This window comes from Triplophysa dalaica, chromosome 25 (genome assembly GCF_015846415.1).
Source record: "Triplophysa dalaica isolate WHDGS20190420 chromosome 25, ASM1584641v1, whole genome shotgun sequence".
Taxonomy (NCBI): Eukaryota; Metazoa; Chordata; class Actinopteri; order Cypriniformes; family Nemacheilidae; genus Triplophysa; species Triplophysa dalaica.
The window spans coordinates 1,839,281-1,857,712 of NC_079566.1; the positions used below are offsets into that span (position 1 = coordinate 1,839,281).

Consider the following 18,432-nt stretch of genomic DNA (forward strand, 5'->3'; position numbering starts at 1 on the left):
TAGCATAGTGTGTTGTGCATGTAGGTTTTCATTCTGGTTAGAGTTTAGGGACAAAACTTCATTATCGCATTTTTCAACAATTGTACGTCGAGTATGATTCACACACTACGAATTCATACAAAAACAGCCATGTTTTAAAATGGTAAGAAATACTCATGAGATCAGCTTGGGTTGTTGAATTCAATGGGAGGCCTTGAGAACCCCTGCTTTGAACTTAGCACTACATTTCACCCAAAAGACTAAAAAATAGACAGATCCACTTTCAAATAAAGACACAGAAGCCACTGCTTGCATTCAAATCTTTATTTCTGACAACTTTAAGGCCAAACATTGTGTAGCACCAAAACCAATCAGGCGATTTTGCATTTCCTTCTTTCGTCATGTAATCTGACTGTGTATGAACGAGAGTTGAAATACTTGGATGCACCGATCTCCAAAAAGAATAATAAACAAGCAAGTGTCATTGTGAAGATATGAACAGAAATTGTGTCCGCTCACCAGTGATCAGTTTCCCTGTCCCTAAAGGCTCGATTGAGTAAAAGTCCAACTGCTGTTGACAGACGCTGTGTTCATGTGCTCGAAATCAGGTTTAGCCACATCAGGCAACTACAGGCACATAAATCACTTTAACACAACAAAAGACAATGCAGACGTCTGGCAGAGCCATTTATCGCTAATCCCAAGCAATCCCCAAGACATCCCCACATTGTACTGTGTGCATTTGCTTATGTGAATGTTGGAAAACATGCAATGGAATGTTACCACAGCAACAGCCGTGGTGGTTGTGTCAAACTCCAGTCCTGGAGGGCTACAGATTACTCAAGCCAGATTCCACATGGACAGATTCAATTCGAATACACCATGGCACACCGAGGAAGAAACCTTTATGAGGCCTAGTTATTTCCAACACCTTCATGCTGATCGAGGTGGCCGGCGTCCACGGTTTCTCCGGGACTTGAGCCAGAAACAGTCGCAAACCCCCAACCCCCCGGAGCGCGTGCACTATTAGGTGTGAAACTAACAAATAGCCATGCGAGTAAGCGATGCAGACAGCGTATGTGGTGTGAGCATGAATCTGCATTCAGGAAAACATGCTTCCTGTTTTTAGCATGCATAATGCGCCTTAGGAGCAAGGCGCTGCCAAACCTTACCCCCAGTAAGCCCACGAACCGGCATTGATGCATTTCCCTGCAGCTGTAGGTCACATGCATGCCCATGAATATGTAAACACGGACCCATTAACTCCATCTAGTTGGCTTGAATATTCTGTTCCGGGGAGATCGCTAGAATTTGTTTTGCCCCCAGCGTCCAAGATCTGCTTTTGAGATTCCTCATTACGTTATGCCTGCGTATGCACTGGTCAACCTCCTACCACGGCCAGCCATTTCCAATTGTTCAATGTCACTTGAGCACTAGCTGATGCTTATTAAAATGTGTGCCAAGGACTGATTTGTGTCTAAGGCAATAAGGCAGAGTCCTGTTAGTCCGTCAGCAACTGTGGGGGACAGACACACTGTCATCGGCAGTAATTGGTCCGAATGACGAGCCTGAATCCTGTGTGAGCTAGGGAAAAATGAGCAAAAGATCGAGTGGTGGGGAACCTCAACCGATATATACTGACAGTGACGCACGCGTTCATGCATTCGGTGCCAAAATCAGCCTCTCCAAAACAAGGATCAGAACATATAGCTTGTGCAAAATCCATTTCATGCCTCTATGGAGAAAAATGTTACCTTAATTTAGCTCAACAACCACTCTACACTGCAAAACCCTGGAGCTTTGCCTTTGCTTCATCAGATGCTAGATTCAGATTCAAACTGCAAGACAGCAGCAGAAGGAATAAAGCCATACAAACATATCTACTCCAGAGCAAGAGGAAAATTATCCAGCCAATTAAAACACAATGTCTGCGCTAAAAGATAGGAGCCGGTCAGCTCTAAATTAGCATGTACGTTCCTCTGAGTGTGGAAGCGAGCGTGTCGGAGAAGACATGCTTGTCTTGCAGAATAAAAGCGCTGTTCTGAGATATTTTTCTTAGCCTTTTGAAAGGATTTCTGGGTGAACATCAGGAAAAGAGGTCCAATCACTGATGAAAACATCAAGTTAACTGCATAGAAAGACCTTGATGTCATAAGCATTGAGGAACGCCTGAAATATCCCAGTATAGAGCACCATCTATAGCAAACCGAACACAACACCAGACACCAAGACTTGTCCGGTTTAACCTGGTAGACATGTGGTGATTCAATCTTTAATTTTCTTGTTTCTTTCTCCTCGCAAGGTATCCATCAGACCCTCCAGTTTGCCATGTCCATGGTTCCATAAAGACTTCTGGTGCTCAATGGTTAAGATTGCTCTTACAGCGTAAACACTTCTTTTCCTGTGGAAGAATTGCACTGAGGTGAGTAAAGCAACCAGGTGGGAGGAACGCATGTGCACACTTTTAATAGTGGGTTCTAATGCATTCGTTTGTCGCATCGTTTCACACGTATAACAGGAAACAAAAATGGCTGCTGTTGCCTAGACAACCAAGTTGTTTCATATGTACTGTTAAAGCCCAATTTTTTTATTTCTGCGTCCGACCTTCACCATAAATTCTATGCCGTAGCCTACATTTTGGTTTTCATTCTTTAAATTTATTGAAATAGTGGAGCTACTAAACTCCACCTACTTGCGGAGAGTTGTGGGTAATATTAGCCGTTACACTTTTGCGAAATAACGTGTTTTTTTTCTTCTAAATTTGCCATTTCTATTACGAAACTTCAAATGCACATAAAACCAGGGTGATGGAAACCCGGCTACGGACTGCACCTGTAATGCATCAGAGGAGAATTGGCACTCCCGGCTGAGACTCCCAAGGTTTTTTCTCTAGTTATTAATCGTAACTCCCACAGTTACAACTCCAAGGTTTTGAAGAGTTAGTTATCATTCTAAAAGGAGAAAATAAATCTAAGAATGTGTCCAAACGTTTGACTGTTATTTCAGGGTAATGATTAACTAACCTGGACAGAGGTCCCACATTCTTGTTAAACCGATTCCATTTCCAGGAAATGCCGGGCATCAGTACCTGAGGGAAGACAGAACATTGTGACCAAACAGTCAAACATTGCAGTGATGAACTATATAGTATTGAGGAGGAGCATGCAAACTGCAAAGTTTGAGTCATGCAACTCAAGCTTTCCCAGGTAACTTTCTTCTGTTAGGACATTTGTGGGGTTTTTTCAATTCGTTAAACAATCGCGCTGATTTTGCAAAAGAAAAAAAACAGGAGCAGCATTACAAATACAGATTTATCTACATTTTGATACTGAGCATTTTTATCATGAGTTGCATTACAAGTCTGATCTAACATGTTAGTACACAAATATTTTAAAGAAAAATCTATTACTGCGTCAGTTTGTAGATTTTTTTACTTTTATATTTTAAACGACTGAATATTTTAAATCATTTCACGCCGTTATCACAAAAGTTTTAAGTAAATGATAAAAGACACTACCCACTTACAAATTTAGGGTTAGGTTTACCTTTACAATGCTAAACTTAACAGTTTAACAGTCCTCTCCTGCCTTCTTTACTATAAGCATCCGACACGTCTTTGCATCAGACTTGACAAATATGGCCCCTGGAAGCTTAACTTTTAAATTCAAATTATTTCAGGCTAATCAATACATTTCCCATTTTCTGAGTAAGACCAAAAATAAAATGTCATTCAAGAAAAGTTTAATACATACCCAAGCATCGAATGCTTTAGCTCTCTCTATAGACATTAGGAAGCTATCCAGGTTATTTTAAAGAGCACAGGTCTTACCTCTAGGGTCCTTTTATAAGTATAAAAAGAGAGAGAAACATTAAAGGTGTGCTTTTAATGGTCAAATCAAACACTTTAAACAGAGTCCTTTAGTGTAGTTTACGTCTTCAGACTACATGCATTGGTTTAAATTTAAAATCTGTTTTTGAAGAGGAAGAAAAGTTGTTACCGAAGGTTATGAGTTATTTAAAAGGCCATTTCAGATTTTATGATGACAAAGAAAAATAAACCAGGTTAAAGTTTCATAAAAAACAAACTAGGCTTTATTGACAACTGCTGCAAAACATATTTTGGACAGATTTAGTTACCTATTTAGGCAAGCTTACACATGTCATTCTGCATTTTATGGAGAGGATACAAATACTAAATGGCAGTAAAGTACAATTTGGATGTGTTGTTTTTTCCTTTTTCCCTTTATTTAACTATGTACAATGTGAGTCGGTTTTAGCTGCAGTATCCCTTTACATAAGAAAGAGATGACCCTTGTGGAGATTGTTGTCCAAATCCTTTTTAAAGCAGTTTGTGCATGCAGTTTATATAGCATGGTGTCATTCATGATGATCGGACTTATTTGATAAATACTTTTGCCTTTTAGCAAAACAGGTTATTCTACAGAACATTTTTGTAGAGTAAATGTTTATTTTAACAAATTAAGGATTTCAGGACAGTCCATCTCAACAGCGTCTAACTGGGCTATATTTCAAAACTCTAAAAATACAAGGAAAAATATTGAGACCTAAATCTATGTTTACAGCTTTTAAGACTATTTAAAACAAATGAGGAATAATCAATGAGTGTTGGAAGCATCATTAAAGACATTTTCCTTTCAATAATTTATATTCCTTATTACCAAACAGACACTTTACACGTTTAGGGTCCTTTTGATACGCTACTATTAAACAGAATTTTGAAATGTAGCCTATATGGGAATCTGCAACTGCACCTCAGCAGAGTTTTTAACGTAACACATATTAAAGAACTTAAGGGGTGTCCTGGGACACATAAAAAGTGGCTGTACAGTTGTTAGGCTTTACCTTTCGACTAAAAACTTTTTTCCATCCATTGGAACACAAACTTTTACCAACGACAAATGCAAAAAAGCAAGGGTAGGTAGGAGCAGAGGAAGAGATATTGGCAAAAAGAAAAAAAAACAGCCATCTTTGAAATCTATCGAGTTTAAACGTTCTGTCGATCTTGAGTCAATCAAATGCCGATTTGTCGAGATGTCTTTTAAAAAATCCAAAAACAAACTGACAATTACTTTTGTTGGGTAGCTTAAAGCGTGAGCTGCCATGGGAGACAGTTGTCATGGCGACGTGTTGGGTGACGTTCCGCTAGTCAGACTTAGTATCGTCCATAGGGGTGCTCTCTGTATCCGGGCTTAGTCTGTCTCTGAGCGGGAGCTTTCCCACCAGTGGTGGTAGAAGTGCGCTGTGTTCCGTTCCAGTCATCCTGAGCTAAAGGTGCAAACATACGAACAAAGGGTGAGATAACATCAAACAAACAGCTCAATTGTCAACAATGGAGTTAATAAACTGATGTTTGCCATGGAAAATGGAAATTGTAAAATCTTGCAATGTTCACAGCAGAAAAGGCTGGACAAAGTTTGTAAAAATAAATGTATAAGATAAGACCCATTCATAAAATCAGGAAAACAAAGTTTTGGACTTTACCCCTAATAACACCACAAATTCATTTTAATAGCAGTAAATACATTAGTAAAATCTTACCGTAGCTTTCGTACCCCTCCTGTGGCTCTCCATGCCCATAGTCGTAGTATTCCGGTTCTCTGAAAAAACAACAAGCAATGCTAAACTCACCACTTTGTGCCAAGAAAGAACTGCGAACACCCACAATTCTCAATCAAGCAAATTGCTAGAACTTCCAAAAATATAAATCTAAGCCAAGAACATTTCAGGATTGTTTTTTAAAGAGAAACTGGGACGGTTCCCAAAAAGCCTCAACCCATAATAATCATAAGCAAAGTCGAGCTTTTTAGGGAAACTTGGCCATCTCTTCATATTTTATGTAGATTTCACTTACGCCTGTGGTTGAGTGTAGTAGCTCTCATAGGATTCATATGCTGGCTCTGTGTAGTTCTCATCATAGGACTAAAAAAGCAGAACAAACACAATTAATACATGACATTAGCAACTTCAGAACGTTTGATAAATTCAAACTAATAAAGAAACATACATATTCTTCATATGTCTCTTGCGCTGGAGGATGTGGGGGTTGCGGAGGGGGCATCCTCTGTCCTGAAGGGGCAGGGGGACGGGCACGTCCGGCAGCTGCTCCTCTTGGAGACTGGGTCGGAGGCCCGCCTCTTCCTGCTGGAGCCCCCCTTACAGCTCCTCCTCGAGGGGGTCCACCACGAACCGCTCCGCGCGGGGGCATACCGCGACCCCTGCAGCCACACATTCATCAGATTGAAAATTCTAAATAACTCTGTAAACTAAATCAGTCATATCTTTAATAGGTACCTGGGTGGTCCTGAAGGAGGGGGGGCTCCACGGCCTCTGACGGGCGGTCCGCCGCGGCCTCTGGCTCCATGCTCCTGTCCCCCATTTAAATATTTCATCTCCATAAACTGCTCTTGGCAAATATCATCCATCATGTCCTGTGTAACAAACAGAAACGAGAAGGATTTAAGTAAATGACAAAACAAATGACCCGGCCTTACAGTCAGGACAGCAACTAATGTGACTCAGCTATTCACCAAATGAAAAGCCTAAACAACAATGGGGACAACATGACTCGTCTCATGGTAACAAGAGAAACCCTGCCTTTCACAACTCTCATATGAGGTGGTTTACAAAGTGGACGACAGAAAAATCACTCTCAGCAGCACCATTCGGCTATGAGAGTGGCTCGAAAACAGCTCCTTTATCAGATTAAATATTAATCCCCTGCCACAGGCAAAGGAATAGAGTTATAATCCGACAACGCAGGCGGTTCCGAGTTAAACAATGCCCCATTTGAAATACATCAAAATAAAACATCAGCACAACACTGCACACCAAATGAACACGTCTGGGATGCTATTCCTGGACCAAAAAGCGTTTTCAAAGCACTCACAGGAAACAGAAACTTCTTGATCTCTTCCATAGCGTGCGCCATGCGCAGATATGCCTCGGGAACAGGAGCAAACACCTCGAGGAACACATGGAGCTCCATGGACAGATGTGCGTACTTCGGCTCTCCGCTTTTCCTCAAACCGTCCTCCTAGAGAACAGTTTTCAAATTTCTGTTATTTTACGCCATCTATCAATACACAGTTCATTCAGTCCTTGAGTTTAGATCTTCCTTCTCAAGATTTTCCAGCACCAAACGTGAACCTTATGCTAAAAAAAATCTATAGCACTGTACCTTAGTTTTGTCCCTCATGGATCCCTTCCCAAGAACCGAGATCTTAGCACCCGTCTCCTCCTGCAGCCTCTTGATGGTGTTCCCCTGCGGTCCAAGGATCTTCCCCACAAAGTTAAACTGCGCAAAGCAACAGGTGAAATAAAATATTAAACCCAATGCGTTTGAAGAAATCTATAGAGTTCAATTTAGCTTAACTGAACTTGTTTTTAAGAAGTGAAAGCTCAATAGTTTGGATCTCCCTGAACAGTATGAGATTAAATGGAATGTGAGGCAGATCAAAGGCTGGCGCCTTAGTGGATTTTTGCTCCACTCAACATGTAAGTAACATTTAAAGGTTTGACATCAAAGCACGGGTAAGCTCGGCTAGAAGAGAAGGGGGAAAACACACTCAGAAGACAACAGAAAACATCTGGTTTCAATGAGGCATGCCACTCAAAAGCAATAGATGTTCAATGTTTACTGCGGAAGTAACAAACAATAGTTTGAGTGTGAGATCTCACAATTGAATGCACATGTCTGTTTGTATGACGCTGAGAGGTACAAGTTCCAGCGCACTTTTCTGCCTCCAAGGCATCTGTCATTTATACAGACTCATTTGTAGACTTTCTGAGGGCTCGATATATTCTATCAATCTCAGTGCATGTCTAGTTTAACACTTCGTTCCAAAAAGAGCCTTTTCAGGTATCTATCTAATTTTCAAGAATGGATTTTGGAAATGGACGTAGCTTTCCATTTAGCTAGCTAACAAACAAGCAAAACTACAAGGGGTGTAGATGCACCAGTGCAAAAAGCCCACCTAAGCTCTCCAAAATGGTAAAAGACGCATAAAGCTTCCAAATGTAAAAACATTAATGACAGATTACAGGCTTTTAACAGGTTTTGGTAATCAAAGGTTGGAAACATTCTCAACGCACCTGCGATAAGCACAAGCACCTGCGAGTACATAAACCCATTAGCTTCCGAAAACGTTTCGCTCTAATGGCTCCTTTCCAGCACAAATGAAATTCCTAACCTGAAATAAACCTCAAATCTCTTCCAAATGTTGGTGCGGTTTCCCCACATCCTTTTATCAAGTATACGAGTGGTCAAACAAAGCCCACGACATCTCGCTGCATCATGAAGACACTCACCTTAGGGTACTGTTTGACAGGTATGAGGACCCTTTCCTTCAGTTTGATGTTTTTCGTTGTGAAGAGGTCCAGGTAGCTTTCTGTATCTTTCTCTGTGTCGCCTTTCTGGACCCTCTCGATTTCTGCAAAGCACAACGACAAGATGACTTTTCCAAAAACACCCAATATTGAAGCATCGGGTCACTAACTTTCAAAATCTAACTAAACGGCAAACACCCTCTTGGACTCTTCGTTTATTCGTCAATCTGAAAAATTTACGACTACGAGCTCTCAAAGGATCAACTCCTAATGGATGCGTCGCACGCAATGACACGTGAAAAACTGAGATATTTCATTGATATCAAAATCAATGAACCCGTCCATGTCTGATTGCATTTAATGGGATGGCATGCAGCACACAGTGCATGATAATCAGCGCAATCCTAACAAAACGACTTCACTCATTATAGCTGCAATCAGCAGCATCATGTTCACTTCAATGATCAGACAATACTGTCCAATAATACAGAGAAGCTGATTTAATCGGCTCTGATTTCACAGCCATTTGTGCCTAAATGATCATTTCACATCAATGGCACATTTAGGTTCACAGCACGTTGCAAATAAAGGTGCTCACCCCAGAGTCACCATCAATCAATAGACTCAATAGATCCTTCTAAAGGGGGTTCTCGGCAACTTCGCCAAACTTGAATTGCTTTATGGCGTCCGCCCAGTAACATTTACACGCATTGTAACTTATGGAAGTGATTTACTTAAAACTCGAAGTAAGTAAAACTCAAACCAGGCCGGTGAGTGTAACGAATCCAAGAAAAAGACATTTCCTTCAGCAAAAAATCATTTATCTCCAGATGCAACACTTCCCACAGCAGGACACATATGGTCCGGGACATGGTTTTTATTAGTACGACAAATCTCAAACTTCATATATTCATCCGTCTCCATTTCATCAATCCTGGCTGACTTCTTCCAAAGATTTTCTCAAGGTCCAAACACGATAAGTGCATTTAGGCTGGGACTCACTCGACGCATACAAAGAAACGCCACGTTGACCCGTTAGATACGATCGCATTACCAGAGGCGATGCTCGAGAAATATCGCGTAACGGCGTTATACGATCACATGGCGCATTTCGTTTGAATTGGATTGATACGCGAATTGCAAATAAAACACGATTTTAATTACGTGCGCAAAACAAACACGTTGTGGCCAAGCGCGTAATTTGGTTACAAAGTTTCTAACACAGTTTCAATGCAAAACTGGTTGACCGTTAAACCTAATTCAGCGCGTGCATCATAATGTACCACAAGCGGAAACGGGACTGCTGCCCAGGGAATGAGGAGGATAAAACTCTACACAACGACATGGAAGTAGAACACCACACCGAGCCGACATCCAAACAACTATGTCTCCACAAACCCCTGAAACGGCTTCAGCAGCACGTGCCTGGATTGCGCTAAATAAACGCATACTACGATGAGACTTTGTAACGGTCGCGCGTCGTCGTCCCGGCAACGATAACGGAAGATTCTCCGCATTTCGTTTCGACGACGCCGCGACCTAACGTTGCATGCGCCCAAAAAGTTGCGCGATCACACGTTTCTGCTCGTTTTACCTGCCGAGATAAGTTTCGTGGCGTGTGTGAACGATGAGTCCAGGCTGTCGCGCTCCGCCAGCAGCTGAGGGAGATATTTACTCTCGGTCTCCATGTCGGGCTTGGAAATAAGTTAAAAAGAAGAATGAATGCCAAAAGTCCGCTGGAGAGACTGTTTTAGTATCCACGTCCTGTAGGAGGCGATGCGAGTCTTGACACGAACACGCGAGTTGCTTCGGCAAACAAACGCGTTTTTGTCCGGCCGCTGTAGCTTCGTCTCTCCGGTGTGCGGTTGGTAACTGATGAACAAAAGCCAGAGACGAGCGCGAGTGACTTAAGCCAGCGGAAGTGATGTCACGAGTGGTACCGCCCCCTTGTAATGCGAAGTTATTAGTTATTATAATGGCGTCTGGGACGGACTTTGTTTTTATTTGAGAATTACAATTTTATTTAATTTAAAGAGTAGGAGCTGTCATAATATATATATATACAGTAAACATTTTTACACGCTAGTAGAGTTGGTCATGCTTAATTGAAATGTTTTTTTTTTATTATGGACAATAAATCAAGACATATGGGTTGATATAATGTATGTAATTAAAACTTTGGAGAAATACTTAGGGGTTTGTATACGTTGGTGTGGTGTTTGCGCCACTGTACAAACTCTAATGTTTGCTGCCCCCCTCTGGACAAAAAGGGAACAAATAATTGGCGCTCGGACGTTCTCGCTGAAATTTATTGCATAATTTATACTCCCAAATGAAAATAACATTTTCACAAGATTTGACCTTTCTGCTCTATTAAATGTAAATAAATGTGATTATATATATTAAAAGTAGATGCTTCATTCATTCATACAGTTTCATTAAATTCCTTTCAAATCAAATTCTACACAGAAGCAATGTTATCATAATACTGTCATCATTTCTAATAAAAAAAAACACAAACGTGGTTGTTTTCCTTCGAAACGTGGACACATTGTTAACCACGTCTCTCGTGAACACAGCTTCTCTCTGCCAGCTCTGGCAAGTGGTGAGGTCAGCTGTGGTTTAGCATAGCCAGGAGGCTAGTCAAACCTTTTGGTCCTGTGAAAGCTTTCAGAACTGTCACACCTGCTTAGGCCTTTAGCACCACTAACAGTACCCTCGTTCAAGGTTAACACGCTCTGTTTGTGCATGTCAGACTGTTCAGACTCACTTTGAGGTAAAGGCTTGGATGTAGCAGATACACGTGTAGGCTTTTGCTCAGTTCCTCTACTCAGCTCTGTCTCTGCCCGTCATAAATGTGTTTATAAACGCTGAAAACTTTTTAAGAGTTTCCTAGGCATTACTTGTTGATGACCAACTTTATCATCCTGGGCTATTGTTCATATTGTTCATAAGTCATAGTTAGTTTAAATGTCAAACCGTGTCGTGATAATAAATGCTTTTTTAAGATATTAAAGAGAATTTTAAATGAGCTTTGAATATGTTTTGTAAATGTGCTTGTGTCTTATTCGTGATGAGTAATTGATCATTTTTACTGCCGTTTGAGTGACACTTTAACTTTTTTCACATTTATACTATAATTTCATGAACTCTGTCACCCCGCAGTCCAATATTGCATAATCAAATCTACAAATTGTCATGTAAGGGTCAAACCTGAAATTTAATTTGTTTTCATATAAACAAAATATGCGTCTTCTCTAAAACAATGCTATTTCAAAAATGTATAAAATTTGATATAAGATTGTTTATAAAGTTGTATTATCATGTGAGTTATGTTGTAATCATATTTCAACAGCAGCAAACTGGAAGAGTGACAAACATATTCAGCCTGAGGCAACCACTTCAGATTCCCTCCGTAAACCACAGCACCAGATTCAACTGATCCTTCTGTCTCGGCTGACAAGTAACAAAAAAATCTATCACACCCAAAAAATAGGAAGCTTACGTGAAAAACACAGATCAGTTACAAGAATGCAGAATATCTTGTTTAGTGGAACAATTAAATTTGGCATCAACATAAACCAATCTTATACTGACAATCATGACAAGATCAAATATTTCATTAACTGCAATGGCACAGATTTTACATTAAGGCTTCAGACTCTGACTTTATTGTGCGGGCAAAGAATTGTGACTTTTCACACCAAACTGGAGGACAGAACTTTGCATTCATTATTCTCAACGATGTGACACTCTCTTAACCTATCTGGAAAAAATCCAGAAAAAAGAAACACAAAAGCAATAAAACATTAAACCATCAATTTGACCTCAAGGAAAGCCACTAAATGAAGAACCGTAACAAATAAATGAGTAGTTATTAGATGCCTAAACTATACAGCACCTGCTGTGCAGAAGACTCAGATTGTCTCAGAAATAAGAATAACACCATTTCCTCATGACGTATGTTCACAAGACCTCAGATAATGAACCAGCACAGATTTTGATTCCCTTAAACCTGCTTAAGGGACCCGGGATAGATCTGTTTCCTGAGAAACAAAGAAACGCACAACACCTTCATTCACATGCACTAATGATGCTGAAATAATCCCTTCAATTGTGTTTTTCAAAGCTTTTCTGCATGCAGAAGTCCTGCGTAATGTGATTTTCCTGTTTTCTTTTTGATCAGTTTGCATGTAGATGTCGTGCCATTGTGTGTGTGTGTGAGTGTGTGTGGAGTGTTTGTTTCCTGCACCTTTGAGCTCTGGTTTCAGCAACAGACCTGTAATGATAGTGAAAGTTTGAAAAGGCAGCTGCACTTTGTCGGTTCTGTTTCTGAATCGCCGGATTCTGCATAATGATCCCGACTAGAGGAATATCTCTCTAATGGTTTGTGATTTCTCAGTTTGGTTGCTGTTGTATGAGGTTAAAGTGCAGAAGTGGAGGTATTGTGCTGAACTCGCTGTGCGTGTCATTTGAGGTTCGGATATATAAAGGATTTAAAAGAGGAGCTGCTGGAAATTATAGGAGCAGCATATTATAAACGATGGTTATTGTGATTTAGAAATTGTAATGAGCAAAATGCAGTATTGATTGATTTGAAGTCAATATAGGTTTCAGTTGCTCTTTAAGGGGGATTATTTCAAGGTTTTAAAGGAAGCACAAAGCAGAAAGAAACAGATTTCTTATGGGATGTCTTCTAGAATATAGTGAAAGAAAAAAGAAAGCAATGTTATTGCAGGTAAAGTGCAAATGAATGGGATTACTTAACCAGTATACACTATTAGAAAAAGGGGGCCATAGAAGAACATTTTGGTTCCATAAAGAACCTTTAACATCCGAAGAACCTTCCTCTTTTACAAAAGGTTCTTTGTGGCGAAAGAAGGTTCTTAAGATTATACAAAGGTAAGAAAGTGATGGTTATTTAAAGAATCTTTGACTGGATGGTTCTTTGTGGAACCGAATTGTTTTATTTTATGGCATCTCTTTGATAAACCTTTAATGCACCTTTATTTTTAAGAGTGTACATCAACGTTTTTCTATCTAAACATTTTGTTGGGTGGACACCTTATGCAAAAAATTACATTTTTATCAAGTCAATGCTCTTTTTATCATTTTTCATTGGTTAAATATTTGCAAAACCCATAAACAAACATGAAGAATGAGTATTTCGTCGCTATCCTTTCGAAACCTGTCCAAATTCGCTTATGATTAAAATGATTATAAATAATGCTTCGACACTAAATTACTCCACCGATAGCCGAGTATTCACAGTGATATCTGCCAATACAGATTCTGAAGATCACATTTATACTTCTTAACTTAAATTAATTCATAATGACTTTTAACATTAAACATCAAACTACATTCACAGAGGTTTTCTTTGTCTAGTCGAGCATTGTCTAACTGGATCAGTCAAGCTCTGCCTCCGGTTTTGGTAAACGCTTGTGGCTGAACAACACTCTCTCTCTTTCACTCTGGTGGTCCACCGGATTCAGTCAAAACACACGTTGACAAGCAGTTTTAGTGTGCGGCCGGCACGGTCCGAACTAAAAGGAAACAGCATGCTGCCAGCTTTGCTTTGTGGTCTGCATGTATACTTACTTTATACCTGCAGCCCGGATTCACTCTAGTGTGACAAACCAAAAGAAGTAAAGAATTTCTCATGTCCTTTAGGTGACCTCCATCGAAGGTGTTTGCCATTCACAGCGCTCACCGTAGGCCTTGATCGGGCGGCGTGCCAGTGCATTAAGAGACTTTATAATTACTCGTGCATCAGGATTAGCTCCCCGGTTGCCCATCTGAACGGTTTTCCATTCTACGTCCTGGCTCAAGGCGATCTGTGTATTTAAACAGAGAAGACATTTAAGTATCTGCAAGGTCAATGACATTTAGTTCCTTAGATTCCCCGGGGGATGTACAGCGGCTACAGGTACTCATTTCCCGCTTACATGCAGCACATTTTTGCATGGTGTGTGTCTATGCATAATTCAAATGCCTGGACTGGAAGACATGACGGGATGAATACGGGCGTAACGGAAATCATCTACAGGGTGTGGCACAGATTAACCGTAACGGAAAGAAAGAGTAGAGTAAACGATGACACGCGCACCAGGTCAGACCGTGTCTGATCCTGATCGCCTGTCAACAGATCAACAAGGGCCCTCGGCAGTTGACAGCGAGACCTTGAGTGCGGTTATCACCCTCGAGCTCCCGGCTCAATGTCAGCATGACCGTGTTCATGCGCGTGTACACACCCACACGTTCACATGCTGCCAACGAGACAAACACTCTGAGGATGGAGGGTGTAGATGACCTTTCAGAGCCGAGGCCTGAAAGACAGCAAAGAGCAAAGCGGAATAACAAATCGTGTTCAGACGCTGGTGGAAAACATCAATTTGCGTAGTTGCTTTGGGTCTTTTTGTGCTTACTGCACATTTTGCTGACGTCAACATGAGATAGTCTTCATAGCTTATTTGACTGAGTATGAATGGTATTCTATATGAAAGAGCCTATGGGCAGTTGTGTTGTGGATGTGACATTTTCAGTCAAAACTTGAAACATAAATTCTTACAGAATTTATTTATTATAATAAATCATCTGTTTATATTTGAACAAACCCCTGATGATAGAGTCCAGACATCAGAAAAATATCAGTCTAAGCATGCGTTTTCTGTTTTTAAAGAGGGAAAACAATGTGTTATGGGTGTGTCAAAAAAGGACGTTTCTGGGAGATAACATACTTTATAGGATTTCTGTGAATTGAAATGTGCGAAGAAGAAGCAATAATACCAACCAAATGGCGAAGTGATACTTACTTCATGTGCCCCTTTTTGAGGAATGTGGACCATTATGGATGTGACAATTTGCTTACCTGGCTATGAAAAGTATACTTTGATATAAAAAATGCTTTACAATTTTAAGAGAGACTTCAAATGGTTATTCACACCACAAAATATTGAATAAAGTATTACATCCTATTGGAAAAATACTAAAAGACATTTTATTGGTATTTGATTGGTATTGGAAGTTTGAATGGTATTTGTAGTTAAAACCATAAGAATCTGGTTGGAATTGATGTTGATATTTCAGCATGAATGTATAACAAAATGTACACTTTCAAGAGCTAACTCAATATTTTACACAGGCTGGTAAAGAATGAAGAGTGTTCTACTTCAAAGTAACGACACATGTAAGGCCGCACGATTTTGGCTTAGGAAGCATCACTAATGTTATTTTTATTTAATATTTACTGAAATATTTTTCATATTTAACTGACTGTAATATTGATGTGCAATTACATCTCTTCCTGCACTTGCATGCTCGAGTCAAAAGCCCTGTTGGCTTAAAAGATGGAACGGGAGGTCGAAGGCGAGCTTTTAAGACGGCAGATCATTGTAAATGGATGGTGTCTTGCCTTCTGAAAGCTTTTGAAATCCTCTCTTGATCAAACAGGCCTGTAAAGATCTGCGTGGCCGTGACATAAGTGAAAGAATGTGCTGTCAGGGGACTTCTGAGAGCGATAATGTACCATCAACAGCCAACGGTACCGGAGAGATACGGAAGAGGACCTCACGCTGTAGGTTTTCCACTCCAGTGAGTTTTATGCCGATGCGCTTGTGCGTATCATCAAAAAAATAAATTGCTTCGAAAAGAATCAAGATAATCCTTTTCTTTTTACTTCAGGTTGGGGATTTCAAATCTGTTACTGCCTTGTGTACTTTTTAATCTTATCATATCACAATCTGTATATTTCTTATTCCATTTATTTGACTTATTTATCTCGACGCAGACCATTTCCATCAATGTCAAAAGGCCTCTGCAATAACAGAAGCAACATCTAAACTACACAACATTTCAATAGGCCTAAATATAAAGAAGTTGTCATGTTTTTCACCAAAGAACTTGCAAATCATTTTTAATGTCCTTCTCATGAAAGACGTACATTTTTCGTGTTCCAGACAAGCAAAATAACTCTGGCTTTAATCTCGGCCGGTTGCTGAGCAAGCTTTCTCACTGTGTTGCCCTGAAGGCGATAAAATACTGGCCATTTCCAAGGATTATGTTATGATTTTCTGTTAGAGCCAGCAGTGCGAACAAGAGTTTGACAGATTCAGGACGGTTAGTGTGATTTCTTTTTTGCCGCACTCCTTTCTGGTGGCTAAAATAGGACGAGCTGAATAAGTACGTGTGCCAAATCTGGATATATCACCCTCTGAAGGGCAAACCAGTCACTGGGGTTCTTTAGAATAACTAGCACGTGTTTCCTCACAAACTTTTTGTCTCGTTTCCACATGATCAAGGGTGATATATACATCAGCAGAAACTGATTTCAAGGAATAAATGTGATAATGAGTTCACAACAAGTCAGTAGGCATAATGTGACATTTACATTTGATGCATAGCAAGTGCCAGTTGGATATTTATCAAATGTTGTGAATTTTACAAACACTTTTTTTCATTATGTTTTTTGTAATATTTACATGTGTGCCATTAATTCAGGACTTATTCTGATTGGATGATTAAAAAAAGTCCAACCAGAGCTTTGAAGCGAAATCACTTCAACATCATTTTGTTATGTTATTCAATGGATAACAATGAATGCAATGAATAAAATAAATTGTAATGTGTTAGATCAGCAATGTTTTGCTCAAGCGACTAGTCTGAATATATTCCATAGTGTTTCTTTACCCGAACATGTTTATATAACAGGCTTTGCTACCACCCTGTGGTCAATTGATAAAATACACTAATAAAATATGATTTTGCACAAATGCATGTCGTTTATTTTTAATACCATAGTAGGAAAATCTGCTTTATAAATATCTTTGTTCAAAATATATTTTGAAGAATGTAAGGCAAACAGTTCTGAGGCACTTTTGACTACCATTGTCATTTTCCTTACTGTGGGAGTCAATTGGGTCCATGAACTGTTTGATCATAAGACTTCTTTCGAGGGTGAGTAAATGATAAACTTGTCATTTTAAGGACAAAATAGATGAGTTACTTTTAATTTGTGTTTCTATTTTATTTTTTCAACACAAAATTACTCATAATGTGCTAAATTTGTTAAAATTCCATTACACTAAAAAATGTTGTTATTATTAAACATATCCTTTTTGAGAGTGCATTTATTTTTTATTTAATATTCTTTTCTGTCACATTTATAATCTGGTGAGACCTTTTCAGCTGTTGATATCTGATTGTTTTTTATAGTCTCTAGATCGCTTATAAATGTTAATTGATGGCGAAACGGATTTTATTTTCTCTATTTCTCCTCTTATCACTTTATTTACTTTATAGACAGACAGACAATCAAACATATACACAGAAGCAGACAGACAGCTTTTTCCACTTTTCATATTTGTCTTCTCATATGATAATGCAGTGGAAATAGACGCGTCTCCTCGCAACAGTTGCTAAGGAGAGGCGGGAAGAATTCGCTTTTGTCAATCAGGAAAAATTGACCAATCGACTGTACCGTGCACAGTCAGTCCCGCCTCCCTAAAGGGTGGCCATGTTGGAATAGAGTCTGCAATCAAGTCAGTACTTTCATCAGAATAATATTTTTTTTTATATTTTTTAAGAAACCACAACAGATTGTGTATCAACATGTCACAAATTATATTTTAGATGTGTTGCATTTTTTTACGTTCACAATAAAATGTACATTTGAGTTGGTAAACACATAAACCTGAAGACAGAAGTGTAGCGAAGTGCTTATTCTACCACAAAGACAAAGCTGTGCTTACTAACAGATTCGCAGTAGAATATACAACACTTAAAATATACATTTTAAAATGATATTTGCACATATATTATATTATATTTATTTTACCCTACATGATATTTAGAATAAACACCAATATTAGTTCAAATAAACACGGTATTGTGTGTGCTAAGTATTAGTCTACCAGAGTTGTCATGCATCTTTTTTTTTAATTGCGACCAGTGGTTGTGTGTTTAAAGTATTATACAGACACACTTTACACAATAATCAATACTATAAATTTGCACTAAATTCAAGAAATCCAACATGTAAATTCTCTGCAGCTCAAGTCCAAGAGAGAGCATCACTGTCTAGCAGAAGGGAGGGATGTGATGAAGAAA

At 39.4% G+C, this 18,432-nt stretch overlaps 1 protein-coding gene across 4 annotated transcripts; it reads right to left on the reverse strand.

The window, feature by feature from the left end:
• Positions 1-288: 288 nt before the first annotated feature.
• khdrbs1b (KH domain containing, RNA binding, signal transduction associated 1b) lies at positions 289-10,372 on the reverse strand. 4 transcript variants are annotated; one of them, XR_008905969.1, is made up of 12 exons: positions 9,920-10,372; positions 8,308-8,429; positions 7,178-7,294; positions 6,887-7,033; positions 6,292-6,428; positions 6,005-6,215; positions 5,852-5,919; positions 5,539-5,597; positions 5,070-5,265; positions 3,003-3,067; positions 2,812-2,930; positions 289-2,380 (listed from the first exon to the last, which is right to left on the reverse strand). XR_008905969.1 is itself a non-coding variant. In XM_056741740.1 (9 exons), the coding sequence occupies exons 1-9, from the start codon at positions 10,011-10,013 to the stop codon at positions 5,153-5,155; spliced, it is 1,068 nt and encodes a 355-aa protein (XP_056597718.1). In that variant the 5' UTR covers positions 10,014-10,371; the 3' UTR covers positions 4,043-5,152. The 4 variants fall into 4 exon arrangements, 1 of the variants encoding a protein (XP_056597718.1); XR_008905967.1 differs by lacking the exon at positions 2,812-2,930; XR_008905968.1 differs by having other exon boundaries at positions 289-2,930.
• Positions 10,373-18,432: the final 8,060 nt, after the last annotated feature.